Source organism: Xiphophorus maculatus, chromosome 7 (assembly GCF_002775205.1).
Source record: "Xiphophorus maculatus strain JP 163 A chromosome 7, X_maculatus-5.0-male, whole genome shotgun sequence".
NCBI lineage: Eukaryota > Metazoa > Chordata > Actinopteri > Cyprinodontiformes > Poeciliidae > Xiphophorus > Xiphophorus maculatus.
Window position 1 is genome coordinate 17,530,072 of NC_036449.1, and position 19,277 is coordinate 17,549,348.

General features: G+C 37.7%; 2 protein-coding genes across 6 annotated transcripts in view; one reads left to right on the forward strand and one right to left on the reverse strand.

The window, feature by feature from the left end:
• The window catches only part of csrnp3 (cysteine and serine rich nuclear protein 3), a 28,185-nt gene extending 17,919 nt beyond the window's left edge, over nt 1–10,266 (forward strand). For 4 of the 5 annotated variants that reach the window (XM_023336467.1, XM_023336468.1, XM_023336471.1 and 1 more), the window contains 4 exons: nt 528–696; nt 3,537–3,796; nt 5,745–6,041; nt 6,838–10,266. In XM_023336467.1, the coding sequence (XP_023192235.1) occupies nt 534–696; nt 3,537–3,796; nt 5,745–6,041; nt 6,838–7,989 (1,872 nt within the window). In that variant the 5' untranslated portion in view covers nt 528–533 and the 3' untranslated portion in view covers nt 7,990–10,266. Of the gene's footprint in view, nt 1–500; nt 697–3,536; nt 3,797–5,744; nt 6,042–6,837 lie in introns of all 5 variants that reach the window. The other variant, XM_023336470.1, reaches the window with a different exon arrangement.
• A 105-nt stretch (nt 10,267–10,371) lies between these two features.
• Nucleotides 10,372–19,222, reverse strand: galnt3 (polypeptide N-acetylgalactosaminyltransferase 3). Its single transcript, XM_005805348.2, has 12 exons — nt 19,046–19,222; nt 18,662–18,942; nt 16,963–17,500; nt 16,350–16,522; nt 14,989–15,138; nt 14,602–14,836; nt 14,400–14,517; nt 14,054–14,254; nt 12,231–12,362; nt 11,887–11,988; nt 11,611–11,763; nt 10,372–11,516 (listed from the first exon to the last, which is right to left on the reverse strand). Exons 3-12 carry the CDS (start codon nt 17,457–17,459, stop codon nt 11,403–11,405), a joined length of 1,875 nt encoding a protein of 624 aa, XP_005805405.1. The 5' UTR covers nt 17,460–17,500; nt 18,662–18,942; nt 19,046–19,222; the 3' UTR covers nt 10,372–11,402.
• Between the last annotated feature and the right edge of the window lie 55 nt (nt 19,223–19,277).

Consider the following 19,277-nt stretch of genomic DNA (forward strand, 5'->3'; position numbering starts at 1 on the left):
CTGCCAATCAATTCAGAATTGACACTGATAATGACATGTGTCCATGTACTTAGAAATTTCTTTTTAGTTAAAATGAAATATAAACAATATATTCATATTATGTAGTATTTCTAAGATTTGAACCTAACATTGTGTTTTAAACTTAATTATGATGGTCAGCAGTGGAAGGTGAATAGATCCAGTCTCTCTCTTTTCTCCCCTGAACCTCTCAATCAAAAAGGAGAATTAACTTCCTGTGAGGAAGATGTAGTTTGTAATTAGCAGCTTCACTATTTCCCCTCTGCTCCTTCGTGCCAAGGTGATCAATGACCCAGGGATTGCCTGGAAGCTGGGATATCAACAAGCAAGACTGGATGTGTGTGTGCGTGTCGGGGCGTGTGCACGCGTGCCGGGGTGGGTGGGTGAAGGTAGGAGCTGGGGGTGGGGCAGTCTGGATTGGTGGCTAATTGAGTGAGTTGAGGATTATGAAGGTCCTAGACCGGGTATTAAATAACATGCAGCCCCCTTTTGCTGTCTCTCGCGTTCAGGTGCAGATGCGGCAGGCCATGAGTGGAATACTGAAGAGAAAATTTGAGGAGGTGGAAGCCTCCTCCTCCCCATGCTCCTCTGTGCGGGAGTCTGATGATGAGGTCTCCTGCAGTGAGAGTGGGGATAGCAGCGACAGCGTTAACCCCTCAACTTCAGGTCCTTTCACCCGTGAGTCTGTTTCTTTTAAATATATCCTTCGATTTTTGTTGTTCTACTGACAGCAAAATGATCTTTTCCTATTAGGAAAAAAAATCTTTTTTTTTTTATTAAAAATGGTGTGATTCTCACAACCTGTGTAGTAGCTCACAGGTATTACAAGATGCAGGTTAAACATCAATCTACGCATCTTTGAATGAGCTAACATTTGTGGCTGTGCTGTGAGGAGACTGGTGCTGATGATGAAGAGGAAGCATGCACAGCCAGACTCGCTCATTAGGAGCAGCATCAGCTTACAGGCCTAAGCAGATGAATGAGCTGATCTCGAGTTGTGTGTGCCCATGCTTTACACAGACTTTATAATACTAAGAAAAATGTTGGTGAAGAGGTACACTAAAAGCATATCTTTAAATGAAGTAGTACTATTTTGAACCAATTTAGAGACAAATTATGTAGAAATGTCATAGTGAGGACTACAAATAAATTCTATGGTGGTATTTACTAAGAAAAGGTCCTTGAATCAATTAGGTTCTTGGCCATGCTAAATAAAACAAGTTTGAACTGTTCAAAGGTCACTAGAGATAATGGGATGGACAAGAAAAAACCTGACCTGGTTGGTCAGGTGTCAGTAAAGAAGAATTAATTAATGATATTAACAAACCTCAAAAAATGATGGTACAGTTTGGAGTGCTTCTTTTGCACTCTACACTAAGCAAAAGTACAGTATTTGTTCCATGACATAAATTAATTCTGTGTATGTTTCCAAACTTGACTGAATGCAAGCAGTTCACTTGGCTGATTAATCAAAGGTGCATTGCAAATAAACACTTGAACGTAATATTCCATAGACTGTCACCATTGCATGCTTTGCTAATGTGTGAAGAATAGAAATAGGAAGGTTTTGCTAATTAGTTTGATGGAATTTACAACGGTTGCCATTACTGTAATACCTTAATATTACTATTGCTGAAAAAAATATAACTGCAAAGATCAATAGACTATCTCTTTGACAACTCTCTTTTTTGATGTCAGATTTTTAAGAACTATACTCCTAATATGCTGATAGATGTTTCATCTTAATTCAGAGGAGGAAACAAAATTACTTTGCAGTAATTGAAAACAGAGGCAAGCAGTCTCAAACCACCTTAGTTGAAAAATGTTTCTTAACTTCTTCAGAAATCAAATCATGTATTTTCACATCCTGTGCATGTCTTCCTTTGTCACAAAATCTCACGTATTGCTCTAAAGTCAAATTGAATTTCTCTGTTCTGGCTCATAAATCATGTGCTTGTTAGCTGGACAACTGAAAATCAAATAAGTAATTTATAATCATATAGCCGTTCTTGGAGTAAACCTTTGCATTGGTAGTATGTTTCTCTTAATTCACTGCTGCATTAAAACACCTGTCAGCAACATGTTTGACATTAAGAACTTCTATAAGTCATGCTTATTCAACAATGAAATATCAGAAAAAAATTATTTTGAGAATGAATAATGAATAAAAGCAGAATTAAATTCCTTTTGTTTTAAACAGTAGTTACTTTTGTCTAATTTATTTTAAAAAGTCATAATAATTTTCTGTAAGTCCACACAAATCAATTGTGGTTTAGAAGACAACATTTTGACTTTGATTATTTTTCAGAATGCCGTAACAATCCGCAGATGTTGTTCCTTCAGCTTATTAAAAATAAAGGCAATCGCAGCTGGGATGCGAAGAAGCTTTGTACAATTTAAATGTCTCAAAAACAGACCTACTGATGATACACTGCTGTGATTCTTGGATTGAATTGACTTTGATTTAAAATATAAAACCAGTCTCTCTTTAAGTTATATTAGTTTCAAAGCCTGTAAAGAAAGTCAATTCTAATAAGAGACAGTGTCCATGTGATGAGATGAGATGATTTTCACTAAATAATTGATCCTTTGTAGAAAATGGGATTTTTTTTAACAAAACATCCAAATTAATCAAAGCAGTATTTGTCTTAATGTGTCAAAAATGAGTTGGAATGTAGAGATTCATTAATCAAGAGATTTGTGGCCAATTTAAGATTTCTCTTGAACCACTATATAATCAGATGATATAAAACATTCCATATGTTTTTTTTGTTTGTTAGAAAAAACATATGGAATGTGTTAATTAATTAAATTAAGTTAATTATTTACACCTAAGATATAATTAGGCTTTCAGAGAAATAGCTTAGAATCTCCAACACGACAATGTTCAAAAAAGGTTCATTCTACCTAATTTTGTTGTGACCAAGTTGTGTTTCTCCTTTGGAAGGTATGACAGCTTACATCTGTAATGAAAATCATTGTCCTTCTTGTAGGAGACGGAGAGCTGCAGGAACCAGATGGTTTCCATTTGTCCTTTCTCTCTGAAGGAGGGGGTTGGTGGTTGAACATTGGGAATGCTGCTTCTGAGTGAACGAGCTCTGCTCTGCTCTTCGGGCCATGCGGAGAATAATTTATGCTCCTAAATCACCCTCCTTCTTGCACCTCCCCCTTGTAGAACTCTATAAAAAGACTCACCGGAAATGCCCGTCATGTGGAGGAGTCCAAAGTAGCGTTAAAAAGGAAGAAAAAGGCCGTACAAAATTTAAGAATTCCTGCAATATCAACTCCATGTGACAGTTTATACTGACACATTTATCACAGCTATTGCAGTGTTCTTATGATATAGCTTATAAATAATCAAAACAAGGTAGTGCTTAGGAATGTTTGACACTGTGTGTTTAGCTTTAGTATCAATAATTCTTCTGCCAAAAATTGCCATACTGCGTGCTCTACATATAATTTACGATTTATTTGGATTTCATAGTTTTTATTTTACTACCACTGTTTTCCCTTTTTAGCTGACTCGATCTTGAAGCGGGAGAAGCGCCTGCGGGCAAGAAGGGTGCATTTTGAGAATGTGACCGTGTACTACTTCAGCCGGCGGCAGGGCTTCACCAGTGTGCCCAGCCAGGGTGGCAGCACTCTGGGCATGTCCAACAGGCACAGCTGTGTCAGACAATACTCCCTGGGAGAGTTTGCTTTGGAGCAGGAGAGGATCCACAGAGATATGCTCAAAGATCACTTGAAGGAAGAGAAACTCAACTCAATAAAGCTAAAGGTAAAAGCTTTTTATGGGTCAATTAAAAATAAAACAATTCAGTCTATAAATGCCTGTAATATATTGTTCAGCAGACAGAAGTCATTGGTCTGAGGATTTAAGGCAATTTGTTGCTGTATTTAGTTTTGTGATCGCAATCTAATTCTTTTTTTTTTTTTTTTTTTTTTTTTTTTTTTATTAGAGCCAAAACATACATAAACATCTCTCTATGGATACATATTGATCAATACACTCAGTACATTTACACAAAAATAGAAATTCCAAAATTACAATCCAGCAGTTTCAGCCTTTTTTTTTTTTTCCAACAGAAAAGAAAATTAAACAAAAAAAAAAAAAAAAAAAAAAAAAAAAACCCGACCCCCCCCCCCCCCTTCCCATCTCAGCTCAAAGTCAACCTGATGGAAAATAAAATAAAAAATATACTCATCAGATATGACTACCCATACTTATAACCAACACAAAATTCAGCAGCAGGCACCTTCAATTGGGCAAAACTTCCAAGTTTGAAAAATAGGAAAGAAAGCATTGCCATTTTTGGTAAAACTTCTGTGTAGACCCTCGAAGGGTATGTTTGATTTTCTCAAACTTCAAAAAGAACATCATATCTTTAACCCAGAGGGATATTGAGGGACATTTATCAGACTTCCAGTGTAACAGTAAAGTACGTCTAGCCAATAAAGATGTGAAAGCAACAATCTCCATTTGAGCAGAACTTAGCACTAAGGTAGGGTTGAGGATACCAAATATGGCAACAAATGGACAAGGTTGCAAATTTACTTTCAGAACAGAAGACATAATTGTGAAGTAATTAGACCAAAAATTATATAATTTGGGACAAAGAAAGAACATGTGGCCAAGATTGCATGGAGAGCCTTTGCATTTATCACATATATCCACTACATCCGGGTAAATCTGAGAAAGCCTAGATTTAGAGAAATGAATCCTGTGTACAACTTTAAATTGAATCAAACTAAGACGAGCACAAGATGAGGAAGATCGAATTCTGTCAATGGCGTCATCCCAAATATCTTGGGTCAGCTGGATTCCCAACTCTTTATCCCATGCATTTCTAATTTTGACAAAAGAATCAACCCTTAGATTTAAAATAAAACGATAAATCTTTGAAATCATACCTTTCTGAAGTGGATTATATGCAATAATCTGTTCCCAGGGCTGTTCAGGGGGTATAGAAGGAAAATTTGGGAAACATTTAGAGGCAAAATTCCGAATTTGTAAATAACGAAATAAATGCGTACCAGGTAAATTGTATCTGGAAGATAAATTTGTAAAGCTATCAAATACTCCTGATGTATATAGGTCTCTTATTTGTTTTAAACCCCTATCATACCAAACTGAAAATGATGGGTCAGAAAGAGATGGAGGAAACAAATGGTTGTTAGTCAAGGGGCATAAAGATGAGGCACCAACAAACTTAAAACGCTTTCTAAATTGAAACCAGATTTTCAGTGTATTAAGAACAACTTGATTATTAGTGAATAAAGAGGGTTTTATAGGTAATGAAGAAAAAATTAGACCAGACAATGAAGACCCAGCACACGAAGATAGTTCCAATTTGCACCAAGGAGAACTGGAGGATTTTAACCAATAACTAATTTTTTGTATGTGCGCAGACCAATAATATGATTGAAAATCAGGCAATGAAAGTCCACCACTGAGTTTACATTTTTGCAATAATGTTTTACGAACTCGAGGAGGTTTCCCATTCCAAATAAACCCACCAATCAACCTATCGCAATCTAATTCTAACATATTTCTTAAAAATATAAAGTGCTGACTTAGTTTATAACATCCTAATTGTTTGCAGAGTTGCCAATCCAAAAATTACATTTGGGGCTTTTAACAAAACTAAATCTTCAAAGGAAATGGAGACGTTAGGTAAACAGTTGATACTTTAAGTGCCTGGACGTGTTCCAATCTTGTTTTTCAGCTGACTAAGAATGGCACAATGGAGTCAGAAGAGGCCAACACACTCACAGCAGAAGACATCTCAGATGACGACATTGATCTTGACAACACAGAGGTAGATGAGTACTTCTTTCTGCAGCCTCTTACTACTAAAAAGCGGCGGGGACTGCTACGCTCGTCAGGCGTGAAGAAGATTGATGTGGAGGAGAAGCATGAACTTAGAGCCATTCGCATGTCCAGAGAAGACTGTGGCTGCGACTGCAGGCTTTTCTGTGACCCTGAGACGTGTGCTTGCAGCATTGCAGGGATCAAGTGTCAGGTAAATTCCACAAAATACATATTTTATACAGAATCTTTGCACATTTCTTGACAGAACCTGTAAGCATGTAAAAAATCTTAAAATTATTGAGTCTTTTATTGCAGTAGCATACTCTCACAGTGAAAGATTTATAAAAGTTTAACTTTTTAATTTGATAAAATGCATTTAGTAGGGTGAAAAATAAACCTTAAGACATTTAAGGTAGCGTTTACCAAACTCTCCCATGTCACAGTTAAGATGAAATTCAGTTATTTTAAAGCTGATATGAGGGTTAAAAAACTTTCACTAGTTATTCATTACTTTATTTTACTTTATTGATCTTTCAACTGGATAATGATTCTAAGTATATGACCAAACAAACGGAAAGATTGTTTACCAGGTACAAAATCAATTATCTGCCCAAAACCTCCCTTTGGGAAAGGCTTAAGAGAAGAGTCAAAACCCAGGATTCTGGACAAATGAGAGATAATGCAAAAGATTGACCAAAGTGTAGATTTGGTCCTGTCCAGTTAAAAAAGAGGGATAAAGGCAACTGTGGTTTTGAAAACAGGTGCTACATAATAAATGTCAACCTTTCCACTGAATTACTTTAAATTTAAGGTCGAGTTTTTCCAAATCTTTCAGTGAGAAATTATGTTAGTGCACTAAAAGACAATATAATATACACTTTCTTGCCCATATTTGTGAATTGTGCTGTCTATTTAGAGAAAAATGCATTGACTGATGACAAAACAATAGAGGACAGAAAAATCATTTAAGAGAAAGCATGCATCACAGAGTGTTGTATTTTTCCCAGGTGGATCGGATGTCATTTCCATGCGGCTGCACAAAAGAAGGTTGCAGCAATTCAACTGGAAGAGTAGAGTTTAATCCTATCCGTGTTCGAACCCATTTCCTGCACACCATCATGAAGCTGGAGCTGGAGAAGAGCCGCGAACAGCAGCAAACCTCCCAGACCAACGGTTACTGCGGGGAAACCAACGACATGGGGAACGGGAACCTGTTCACGCAGTCGCAGCACAGGTTGGAGTACTCTCTGTCTGATGCTGTCCCACAGACGGCTGCAATGCACCTGCACTCTGCAGATGAGATGGAGGAGCCTCTGGATGATGAAGATGAGGAGGATGAGGAAGAAGAGGAAGAAGAAGAGGAGGAGGAGGACGAGGAGGAGAACGAAGATGATGAGGAAGACGAGGAGGACAGCAGCAGCGTATGTAGTGGGTTGTCTGATTCCAGCACACAAAGCTTTGCAAATAGCGACTCAGAGGACGAGGAGGAACCTGCAGGGAAGTCTGAGAATTATGAGGCTGACATGACGCCTCTAGCAGTTTCTCACACTGAGGTGGTGCCAATGTCCTCGGTGATGTGCTACACTGATAGCTCCGTGGGTCATGATAACCATATAAATGGAAACCCTTACATAATGAACTCTTCCTCTGCTGACTACTATCAGCTGGGGAGCACCAGTGCCGACTCGAATGTCCATGCCAGTCAGCCCAGTGAGTCCTACAGGGAGGCGTTAGCATTCCCAGAACCAGTCAGCGCAACCAATGGCAATTTGGCCCAAGGACCGTTCAGCATGACGTCTGGGGAATTCACGGGCTACTCTAATCATACGGAGGAGGAGTACACAACCAGTCACCACCGTAATCTGAATGGAGGCGGTCCAGCTGCCACTTTGTGCTGCTACCCACCTGACCAAAACACCAAGGTACTGTCCAAGGCCATGTTGGTGGAGCAGCGTGAGAACCAGAACCAGACAGAGTTTCAAAACTACCTTAACAACAACAGCCAGGAGTCCTACAGCAGTAACAGCATCATCAGTATGGCAGCAGAGCAGCCACCCCAAGAATCAAGTGCTAATGAACATCCTGATGTAACCTTACTATCAAACAATCCTAAGAAACTCCCTTTACCAGACCATTGCCCTGAGGTCACAGCCAATTAAAAGCCCTCAAGCTTGTAATTATTACATCCTCGCTTGAACTCGACTATGGTATACTTTTATGGAACATCTTCATTACCTTTTTTGAAAACTACTTTCAGAGCAATTTACAAAATAATACCACACTTTTCATCTATAACTCTTAAGCCATAGGTTTGTGATGGAAACACTTTTGTGGTACTGTTGACAAATGCAGGTTTCTCCATGACAGTGTTCATGCTCAACTCCAAAACACAAGAGACAATATAAAACATACAAATACAACTAATGTCATACTGTGCAATGTAGCTTGTATTTGCAGAACTCAAGTACTAGTTTCAAACAAATATTGTACTGTAGATTGAACTTCTGTCTGCTGTATGTGCAAAAAATTGTCAGTTTTATTTATTGTGACTGAATTATAAGTGTGTCCTTATATATATATTGTAAATGTTTTCATAAAAATATGCATGCCATTTGGAACTCATTGAAAAATTGCCTCCATTTACAAAACAAGTTGTATTAATGATGTACAGTTATCTTCTTTTATGTCTTCAAAATCATAAGATTTCAGAATTCATTTAAATCCAAGTGACCAGTGATTTCATTTTGATGATTTTTGCACTTAGTCTATTTGGGGTCCAGTGGCACGTCTTTGGTTATTAATGACCAAATCTTATGTTTAAAACAATTCTATACTAAAATTGCATACACAAATAGCAGCTGCAGCAGGTATATTTTTGGTTTATTTTTAAATAATCCAGAAAACTTTTGATTCCTTGAAGATAAAGTTTTTTAAATGGCATATACCATTTTGTACCTTTGGTTCTAGCTTGTAGATTACAATAGTAAACATTGTTCATGTGAAAAAATCAAGGGAGCACAAGCAGGCAAAAATGCCGCCAAAAGGTGCAGAAGAGCAACAATATTACGTATGGAATGCAGAAAACACATCCTCTCCTCTGAGAAGCACCTTATTGACTAAGGTGCTCAACAACTGAGTCACCTTAGTCTGGCTGTTGATTCATTTCTTGAGCTAGAGGTCATTATCATGGCAAAATATTTTTATGGTTGTTCCTTTCCTTAAAAAAAATATTCCTGTTTCAAGGTCTGGGGGATCCCATTTCCAGAAGAGAGACTTTTTGGCAGGTGTAGACTATTCTGTTCCATGGAGCTCACCCACATTTTCTACATCAATGATCTTTCAAAATAAAATAAAAAAGTGTACATTCTATCCTTTTCCCTCTGCCTCAATCGAGTGTCCATACATCCATTTAGTACATTCAAAAGATTTTTTTTAGTTGAGAAACAATTCCTTTTCTGTCTACAAATGCTACAGTCATTAGTGAAAGTCTTCCTGTTTCAGTGTTTATCTGCTTTAAATACCAAAGGAAAGGCTGATTTAAAATGATTAAATTACACCTTACAGTCTAAAGAGGAAGTTGTTTTTTATGTTGCTGCAATAACAATAACTAAAGGAGGTTCAATAGGCATGATTGGGCTTTTCTTTTTAAGATAAGTTCTTAAAACAGCATAGAATAACGTTTTCATTTACAGTTGCTTTGCAGAACTCAGATTTGTTCTTCAGGTAAATAATGACACAGAGTTGACAATCAAAGTCTAATTTTAAATAGGATTGATCTTTTGTGCATAATAAGTTGAACTATTGAATCATTTTAGTCATAAAGCCTATTCATTTAAAATGTATAAATAGTGACATTTCTAAACATTGACAGAATGAAACTGAAGTGCTCAACATTCAGTAGAATTCAAAGACATTCAAAGCTCAAATGAAGCCCATTAAGTCCTTGCTCATGCATAAATACAAGAATGTGCTCCATTTTATAAATATACATTCAAATTTACTGAGTTTAGCATTCAATCTTCACCATTTGTTCATTAGATGGGATCTCCCAGAAAGTACCCGAATAACTTTGAAGTTATCAGTTTCATCAACACAAGCCTATAATACATAGAAATTGTGCCAAAGTGTACAGTGTGGGAAGGTACTTAAAAGCATTGCACCCACTTAGGATTACTGTTTTAATTTTCAGTATTTATTATGAATGGTTAAATGAAATGTGTATTTATTGTGGTTTACTAAAAGTCCGTATTAAGTAACTTGATATGTTAAAATAGTCTTTTCTTTCATGCAAGTTTACATGAATTGTAACGCTTCGTGTGCCTGGTCTCTTTAATTCTGTTTCATATTTGGTGAAATGCATAGGATTTGCACAAAATGGTTCATTTTGTTTTTCCGAGTTATGTTTTTAACTGTACATAAAGCCTACATAACTTTCAGTTCTTGTATTTTGACATGTTTTCAATTTCATTTTATAAAACATGATGTTATGAAACATTTTCAATGCACATTGTCTGTACCGTAGAAGCTTGCCATTTGTAGGTGCAAAAGTGCCCTCTGCTGACCACAGAAGGGAATCGTGAGTGAAGCTGGCTTTACCCCAAACAATTTATTTATCTCATAATCACATCTTCAGACTTTAGTACACTGAACACAAAACATTTGCCATTTGTCAGTAAAGTCAGACAAGTCACCACATTCAATCTGAAGCCCCAACGCAACATTCACAGCCCTCAAAACACTAGTGCCTGCACCAGAAATTCATAGATTCACTCCTGCAGAAGCATTTAATTATTAAGTGGAGTTTCTTATGCTAAACTGAGAGTTCCCCTTCATAAACACCAAAGCATAAACCCTCAAATAATTTACATATTTATCACTCATGATGCTTTACTACTCATGTTTACATTGCAGTTTGCAGTTACTGTAAATTTTGTCTTTTGATATTTAAACATCTTCACACACACTCTGTTAACAAATCAAGTGGTCCTTTTACAATCTCTTGCATTATAAAAATAGCTCTTAAAAAAGGAAAGTTTGTATAACTTGATTTAACTACTTGAACCCCAGATGGTTTTCAGAAAAAAAATTACCCAACCACTACCAATTTCATATAAAGACTAATAAAAAAAAAGTGCGATCTGGGGCACTTCATAGTTTTAAAGGGAAATTTCCTATTTGTACTGTCCATCACTTTATTAGGACTTTTTTTTATCACCACTTTTACTGTTTAGACTGAAATGCACATCCTTAGTGTATCTTGTTGCAGTACATGGCAGCTTTAACTGATTATTAGGTGTATGCTTTGGTTGTAAAGTGATCTAAAACATAAAAGGCACTTGTCTAATGTGCAACTGAATGAATTCTTGTAGCAGAGGCACATGATGTATTCTTCCAAAGTCCAGAATTTTCAACAGCAGCAACAGCAAAGTTTAGTCCTTTTATGTATAAAAAATAAATTAAAATTCAATGTAGTTTGTAATCTAAAAAAAAGTTGCATACATTATGAGATACTTGTGTCCTTGTATGCTTCATGCATACAAAGCCGACATTTGCAAAGTAGTGGTTTGCAGACTCAGACGAAGGACCAGTGTTGATATTTGTCTGAGGGGTTGCATGGAGCCAAATATGGATTCTCATGATGGGCAGTTAGACACATGTTCAATCCTGGCAAGTAGAGTAACTGGTTCTAAAGAAAGAGGGGATAACATTACTACTCGACTATACACATAAAGGGTAACCAGAGAATCTGAAATGAAACAGATGGAAAAGAGCAAACTCACATCCTTCAGCTCCCATTTTTGTTGGGTTCCTACAAATGTATTCATGCCTTTGTACTGGCAGTCTTCCAGCGTCACAGCCAACCCTGCCCCATGCAAACACAGCTCCTTCTGAATGTTGTGTCTAATTTCGTGACGTGTGGAATACTCAAAGTACTGGGGGTGCAGGAAATGTTGGAAAATTAAATCACCATCAAAAAAAGGTGGTGAAATCCCACCATGGTTTTGACAAGACAGATAGAAAGTGCTTTAATTTATTTATTTTTTTTTTTTACTGACCTGGTTTCCACCTAGTCCATGACATGGGTACATAATCAGCGGTTTCCCACCCTCGTTGTTCTCTCCAGCATCCAGACATGTGTCTTTCCCCACATTTTTTACCTATAGAAGGAAAAAAAAGGAGTGAAAAAATTGGAAAGTGCAAGTGAGCAAGAGGAAACAAAATGAAAAACTAACATCCAACACAAGCTGTTCAAACAACTTCAGCCTCTGAAGTGCTTTTAGTGGTGTTAAATTGGAACTGACTTGTACCCAACAGAAATCCCAAGAGAAAACTCACAGTGGCTAGACAGAGCTATGGGGTCTGAAATGAGGAGAACTGGTGGTAGAGAGTGTGATCTTACCGAGCCAAAGAAGACTGGGTTTAGATCAGGCATAAAAACTTCTGGATAAATGTTGTTCAAATACCACGAGAAGCTTTTGCACTGCAGTCGCTCCCGGAGGTCCACACGTTTGGAAATATCTCCAAAATTTCTCTATCATAAAGATAAAATACAAAAGTAGTTAGAGGGTAGCTAAAGATTTCAGCATTTAAAGACACTCTCCTGGCCATATGTCTCATCAGTACACACAGAGATTTAAAATAATTGGAAAACTAAATAAATGTTTTTATATAGATTACTAAAAATTGGGAATCCACCAATCAGCCATTTCCTGAAAGACATTGGTCTTCTGTTTCCTCTGAGATCTAACTTGCTGTTCCAGATTTATTAGGAAAATTACAAAAGTACTATAACTACATTGTATTAAACATAGCTTGATAAAAGTAGAATTCAAAACAAAAGTGGAACTGATTTTATGCAACAAAGAATGTGTCCCTAATCTTTCAGATTCTTTTCACAAAAAAGAAAATGCATCAGATTACATGCTGTTGTTGATGCATTTTAAGATTAAAAAATGGTTTAAGTTCATATGCACTGAAGAAATACAAAAAAGACTTTAATATTAGACCTGTCATATACAAGGAAAAAAATATTAGTATCTGACCTACCTCAACTAAAAACTGTGACATGTTCACTTTAAAGTGATTAAAAGGCATTTAAGATTTTTAAATCTGCAACCTCTTAATTTTGCAATAACATTTGCACAGCTGTGCTGTGGTGAGGGGGAGAGAAAAAAGAGTCACTCTCTTGGCAAGGAATAAATTAGTTGCACCCTAGTAAACAATGACACCCTAGTACCAAACTATAAGCTTTGTTTTCAAAGACATATAAAAACATGTATTTCTCAAAATTGTAAGAGTGAGAAATGCTAAACAAAATTATAATGGGTGCATATGGGCATACTTCACTACATTCATTTGGACATTTGGAAACTGAAACTTGCCTTGTTTTAAGGAATGATTTTCAACTTGATGGAAGCCACATGTGGCACAATAGTAATAAAAACAATTTGGATGCCTTCTGAGTGATCATCAATCTTTTTAAAACTTGATGGTAATAGCACTTACAGATAAAAATAAAATCTAAAAATATGTGGCATGAAATTGTATTCAAACTTAAATACATAGTGCTGGTCCATTACAAAACAACTACCTGTATTGTAGTTCTGTTTAAAAACTAAATGAATGGAAAAGGGGTGAAAGGGTAAAAATGACAAGAGCTCTTTATTAATACAGTGAAGAGAGTTTAGCACACTGGACCCTAGGAAGTTGTGGACAACAGCATGTCTGTTTGAAATCTGTAGGACTGGATTGACCTCTGTGTGTGAAGTAAAGCCCTTAGAGAAATGTTTATGACCCCTTCAAGAGCATGTTACACAGCACCACGAGTATGTCATGAAGTAGTATTGATGTTCTTTTGATAGCATCAGTACTAGATGCAATAGAAAGCATCTGTGGGATGTGTGTGTGTGTGTGTTAAAATCATTTGTATAGAAAATTAAACTCCTAAACTTTTCTCCTGGAGAGAACATGCTTTGCCCTGTGAGAGTATCTGAAGTAACTTATAATCAGAGCTAAGGCTTGTAAGCATTTCAAGAACAGGAGCTGGGATTTGCTCAAGCTTGTCTAAAGAGGGTGATAATAAGTGGTCTTGAAAACATGCATACGCAGCCATAAGTGGTGGAAACACAAGACAGCCCCAGGACCAATTTGCTACTCCTTAAAGATAAGTACATTTAATTGACATAATTTCAGAAGTGTATCAATAGCAAAACTGGCACTTACATTCTTGGCCATTTGTGCAGCTTGCTGGTTACGACGGTAAAAGATCTCCTTGTATTCGTCCATCCAGACCTCAGCTAGTCGTACCTGATTCCGAGCAATCACTTGCGTGCCCTTGGGGAATGTATGTGGACTTTTGGTCCGGAAAACATGACCAACAACGGAACATGGGATAATCTCCAGCTGTCCACCACACTGCCACACCTGCAAGTCAATGGAAGCCAGCAGAAACAGATGCAAAGTTAGACACACCCGTGACACCTTCTGGAAACTGGAAAAACTCCTAGGCTGAAAGGCAGTTATAAATAAGAAAGCTGATGCTGAAAATGACACCAAAGTGACATCTTACCCTAAATGACATCTCAATATTTTCAGCACCCCAGATTTCCATTTTTTCATCATAGCTTCCAATATGGTAAAAATATTCTTTAGAGATTGAAAAGAGTCCACCAGCAAACGTGGGAGTCCTATAAAGTACAAGGATTTTAATACAGGAGATTAAATCTTCACACTATGGTCACACTCTCTATTGAGTCAGACACTGTATTTACTTTATGGGATACGTTTCATCCTTTCTCCTCTGCTTCTCATGATCGGGTAGAGTCTCCCAGCCAAAAGAGAGACCCCAGTCAAAGTTCCCCCGATTGTGGTGCTGACCATATGGGGAAGGTTTCATGAACTCAAATGTGTTGAGGTCAATAGTTGTTATGTCAGGACTCACAACGGCGGTGTAGTTCTCAGCAATCCTTGCCAGCAGAGGTTCCAGCCATCCATGGAAACACTCACCTGTTAGTACATGTATAGAGAAGACAGCCTGTCACAGCTCTATTACTATTCATCGCTACAATCACAAACATTTTCAAGTACAATACAGTGCATAATTAAGGGCGTGTGTAAAATAGTTTAAGTGTTTGGTGACGTGAGTGGTGTTGACTAACAATGGGCGTCGAGAAAGGTGAGGGTGTCACCGGTGGCCACAGAGGCACCCAGCAGGCGAGCGGTTATGAGTCCTTTCCTTTCTCGCTGCCGGACTACTTGGACAATGTTCAGCTGCTTCAGATACTCATCCAGGTCATCCTTCAATACATCTGAAAATGTAAGATTGTAATTAAAAGAGTCTGTTGAAAACTGGGATGCAAAAAACAGATGCGGATAATGAGAAATTAATTGTTTCTGTGAAGTTCAAAATAACTACCAGAATTAGAAATGAACTGTAAAATGGTCTGGTGACTGGATCAGAGGAGTGTTTAGCTTCACCAAAACTCAAAAATCTTCTTCCATGATCGTTTTACAAGCCGTCAATACACCATATCTAAGCACTACCACGTCACAGTAACTACAGCAGTCTTCAATGTGATGGTTGCTACTGCAGGAACAACAATTATAGCTATGTATTTTCCATTATTAGTGTTCAAAGTCGGACTGTGGTTGGTGTTCATCATTTTGATCCCAGCCATTTTTTTTACTTCTGCTACATTAAATCAATTTATACCTGGACTGGAACATTTTGTCAAAGGAGCACAGGATTGAATTGAGAAAAAGCTGACTACAAGATAGAGAATGATGGCAAGACTTACGGTTTATACCAGGAAGGATAAACATATCACAGCTAGGTTGCTCTGAGGTTGTAAGCTCAAACACTTTGAGCTTACAACCTCTGTCAGTTGTGAAGCATGCTGGATTTGTAAATATTAGCATATTGGAAATGTCACCATTAAGATAATAGTTTACATTTCCTGGAAAACAAAGAGACTGCTGTCTAAAGTTAGCAATGCCAACCCAATTACCAATTAAATTGTGAAAGGAACAAATATGTAAACCACTCATCGCAAGAAGCCAAGGCAAAATATTTCAAATGCTCTGAACGTTTTTGAAGAGAAATCAAAATTGGCTAAAATTGACATAGACAGTACAGTCCTTTACAGAAAATTGAGATTGGAAATAAACAATACATTTCTAAGCAGTAGCGCTCTAAAAAGATGCAAACATAGAGTACCTCATATATTGACTTTAAATGGCGTAACAGAGGTAAATGTATGTCCTGCTTGGATAAGACTTCCCAGTATGCTAGTTTCTTAATACATCTGACCAATATTGTTGTGTTATCTCTTCTGAGGCTAGACACTGCTAAATCCTTAGAAAGTATTCACCAACAGCCTCTTGAGTTTCTTTATTAGACATCAAAAGCCACAGAAGGAGTATAGTTCTCCCCTATTAGCTGCCCACCCAGCATGCTGCCTGTAATGAACCCAAACGCTAAGCAGAGTGGTCTTTACAAGGGTCCCATTTAAATTTTTACCATCCACACTGGCGTCATCCACCAGGATGATCTCCTTGAGGAGAATTGCAGGGGAAGTGTGGAGGACACTGTAAACCGTCCTCAGCAGAGTGCTCCACGCCTCGTTGTGAAACACAATAATCACACTGGTGGTCGGCAAGGGGGGACAGCGCTTAAAGGTTTGCTCGATGCATCTGCAAGAAGGAGAACAATGGGAAAAAAAAGATGTGACTATCCTGAAAGTCTTAAGAGACTGTGGTTACTACATCGGTGGGACGTTGCCAGTGGGGAGTCTCCTTTAGCTGCATATGTCAACCTTTAAGCTGGAATAGGGGAGATGTTGCTTAGTAGTTCAAATACATGCAACCCGTTTAGCAATTCAGATGGATGACCTTTCTGCCTGCGATATGTGGTGACTACAATCAAGTACTTAGATTTCAACTTTCATCTGAACTCAGCCACAAAGATCAAGACGGCATGCAAAAATAATATCTTAGTCAATACAATCATCTCAGCGGTTTTGGCCAGACATTTTCCTCTGCTACTAAGAGTAAATAGAAGTAATTTACTTAGATTTGACAGTAGGGTTGGATTACTGTGTCTACATAAAAAGTTTATAAAGATGTGCACATACTCTGGAGGTCTTGTGTCTGCGCCCAGGTCTCGGCTCAAGGAGACGCGATCGCTTGCATAAACGTTGAAGCAGTGCTTCTCTTCACCCCTCTCCTTCTCCTTCTGTTCTTCGGGACTGAGCGAATCCGTGTGGAAAGGTTTCCCAGCAGCTCCAGGAGAGAGAGGGTTCTGGGGTGGCCTCTCTAGAGCCGGCCTGAGCTCAGCAGCAGTGTAGTGACCCGGCAGGCAGGAGGCTCCCCCTGGTTTATCCTGCTGCCGTACGGGGGCTTTGATCTGCATCTTTGGCATTGCATGCTTGAAGTTATTGACAGCCCCCATGACCATTCCCAGCATGCTGTCACGCTTCACCGCCATCTCCTTCAGCCAGGGATCCTCCTGTTGGCTTTGTGCCCCCACTTCCCATTGTATTAAAAACAGAAATGTGACAAACACTAAGGTCACTATGACCAATTTAAGTGGGTGCAGTGGTCTTCGGAGAACTCTTCGAAAAACAGTCATTCTTTTTTCTTGGCTGTGGCTGGTTGTGGATGAAGATCCAGCTGTAATAAACACACATGCTCATACATTAACAAACTAAATGCAGTGTTTAATATAAGACAGAAAAATCCTGCAGCAGTAACCATTAGATGAAAATTACACATTATTTACTATGTGTTGGTGCGATACTGCAGTGTTATTTCAAAGTTTGTTTGTATTCTGAGATTGTACTGAATTTTGCCATTTTGGACATTCCTACAATGAAGAGTTATAGTCAAAGTGTTTTTTAAAAATTATTCATACATAATAACATAACATAAAATAAAAGGGGGATTATTTTAATACTTTTTGGGATTAAGAACATCATAGAAAGCACACACATTTCATTATATTTTAGCTCTATTTGGGTAGGAGAGGTTGTATTCTCACATCATGATTTAGATACATCATCATCACATCTTTACAATCAAACCCAAAATTGATCATACCACCACGCTTGGGGGTATGATTTATTTATTTTTTTTAAAGTTAATATCATTTTTAGTCATAAGTAATGTGTTGAATATACTAAATGATTACTTTAAACCCAAATCCAGAGGCATAAATAATTTTGGTCTCAACTGTACAAGCCATTTACTTTTAAAGATATAATTTAAAGATGACTTCATAGCCCAATCACAATAATTTAACGACAATACAAAGGTCAAAATGAATGGCACATGCTGTGCCAGGAAATCCCTTGGTGGGATTGAATGTTAAACATATTAGCCTACGATTCAATTATATTTTATGTTTTAAGAAAAAAAAAACACTCCCTTTGCTCTTCCCTGTCGTTTTAGCCTGAAGGTGACACCTTCAATTGTTTGGAATTTATCCAATTTCTTATACTATATATTAGTTGGAATTTAACTTAGTTTGAGCTCTAAAATTATATGTAATTTATAGCAGAAGAAACGTCCATCCATAGATAATGTATGCAAATTGCTAAACCAATTTTACTGATTTAATTCTAAGGTTTTCTTAACAGCGTAAAATGAGTATCAGTTCAACATGAACTTTAATATTAAAAAAAAACAGTAAACATAACTTAATTACCACCAAAACATTAACCACACATGGTTCAAATGGAACAAGTATCTGTAAATTCTTAATCGAAATTGTCTTAAATATGTGTATCAAAATGACAAGTGATTTCGCATTCCTTCAAACAAAACAACACGTACCACAAGTCGCTGAACTGAAGCTTACGCTTGGCAGTTCATTAACGAAGTTTTAAAAATCCACGGGTATGGCATTCTGCTCTAAGTGGCGGTCATCTGTTTGCTGCTTTAATCCCACAGAAAAAGGAGAATTTTCAAAAAGACACTAGTTTTCTCTCTGACTTCAACAAACTTCCGTCTCGTTGGTTCCAGGTGTGCTCCTCTCAGGTAGAAGGCGGTGGCACAGCGGTGCGCGTGCGCACACCAGACCTCTGCGTGTCAAAAAGAATGGTCAGAATCCATATCTGGAACACAAAGAGAACTCTTATCCAAACAAGAGCATTCTTCTTTTACATTTTTGAAGCTAATTGTTGATTTCAGTCAAATACGTAGACGACAGGAACAAACCTGTGGCTGAGCCAAAGCGAAACCAGTGTTTCCATCGGAGCTGCTGAGAGTCTGGAGCGGTGTCATTAATAGGATTTGTTCAACTGGCCCATTCACTGGGGCAGTTGCTGGGTTACAAATAACGGAGGAACGCCACATACCCCACCGCGTCCAATCACGCTACTGGGAAGCACCGCATCCTGCTCGTAGAGCTTAAAACTTCAGAGTCGATTAAGAAACTAATAAACAGAAA

Coding starts and splice junctions, on each gene's coding strand:
- galnt3 (XM_005805348.2), bottom strand. CDS start 17,459: ATGACTGTTTTTCGAAGAGTTCTCCGAAGACCACTGCACCCACTTAAA. Junction 14,518..14,601: donor GATGAAACGTATCCCATAAA/GTAAATACAGTG, acceptor TGTACTTTATAG/GACTCCCACGTTTGCTGGTG. Junction 11,989..12,230: donor ACCCAGTCTTCTTTGGCTCG/GTAAGATCACAC, acceptor TTCCTTCTATAG/GTAAAAAATGTGGGGAAAGA.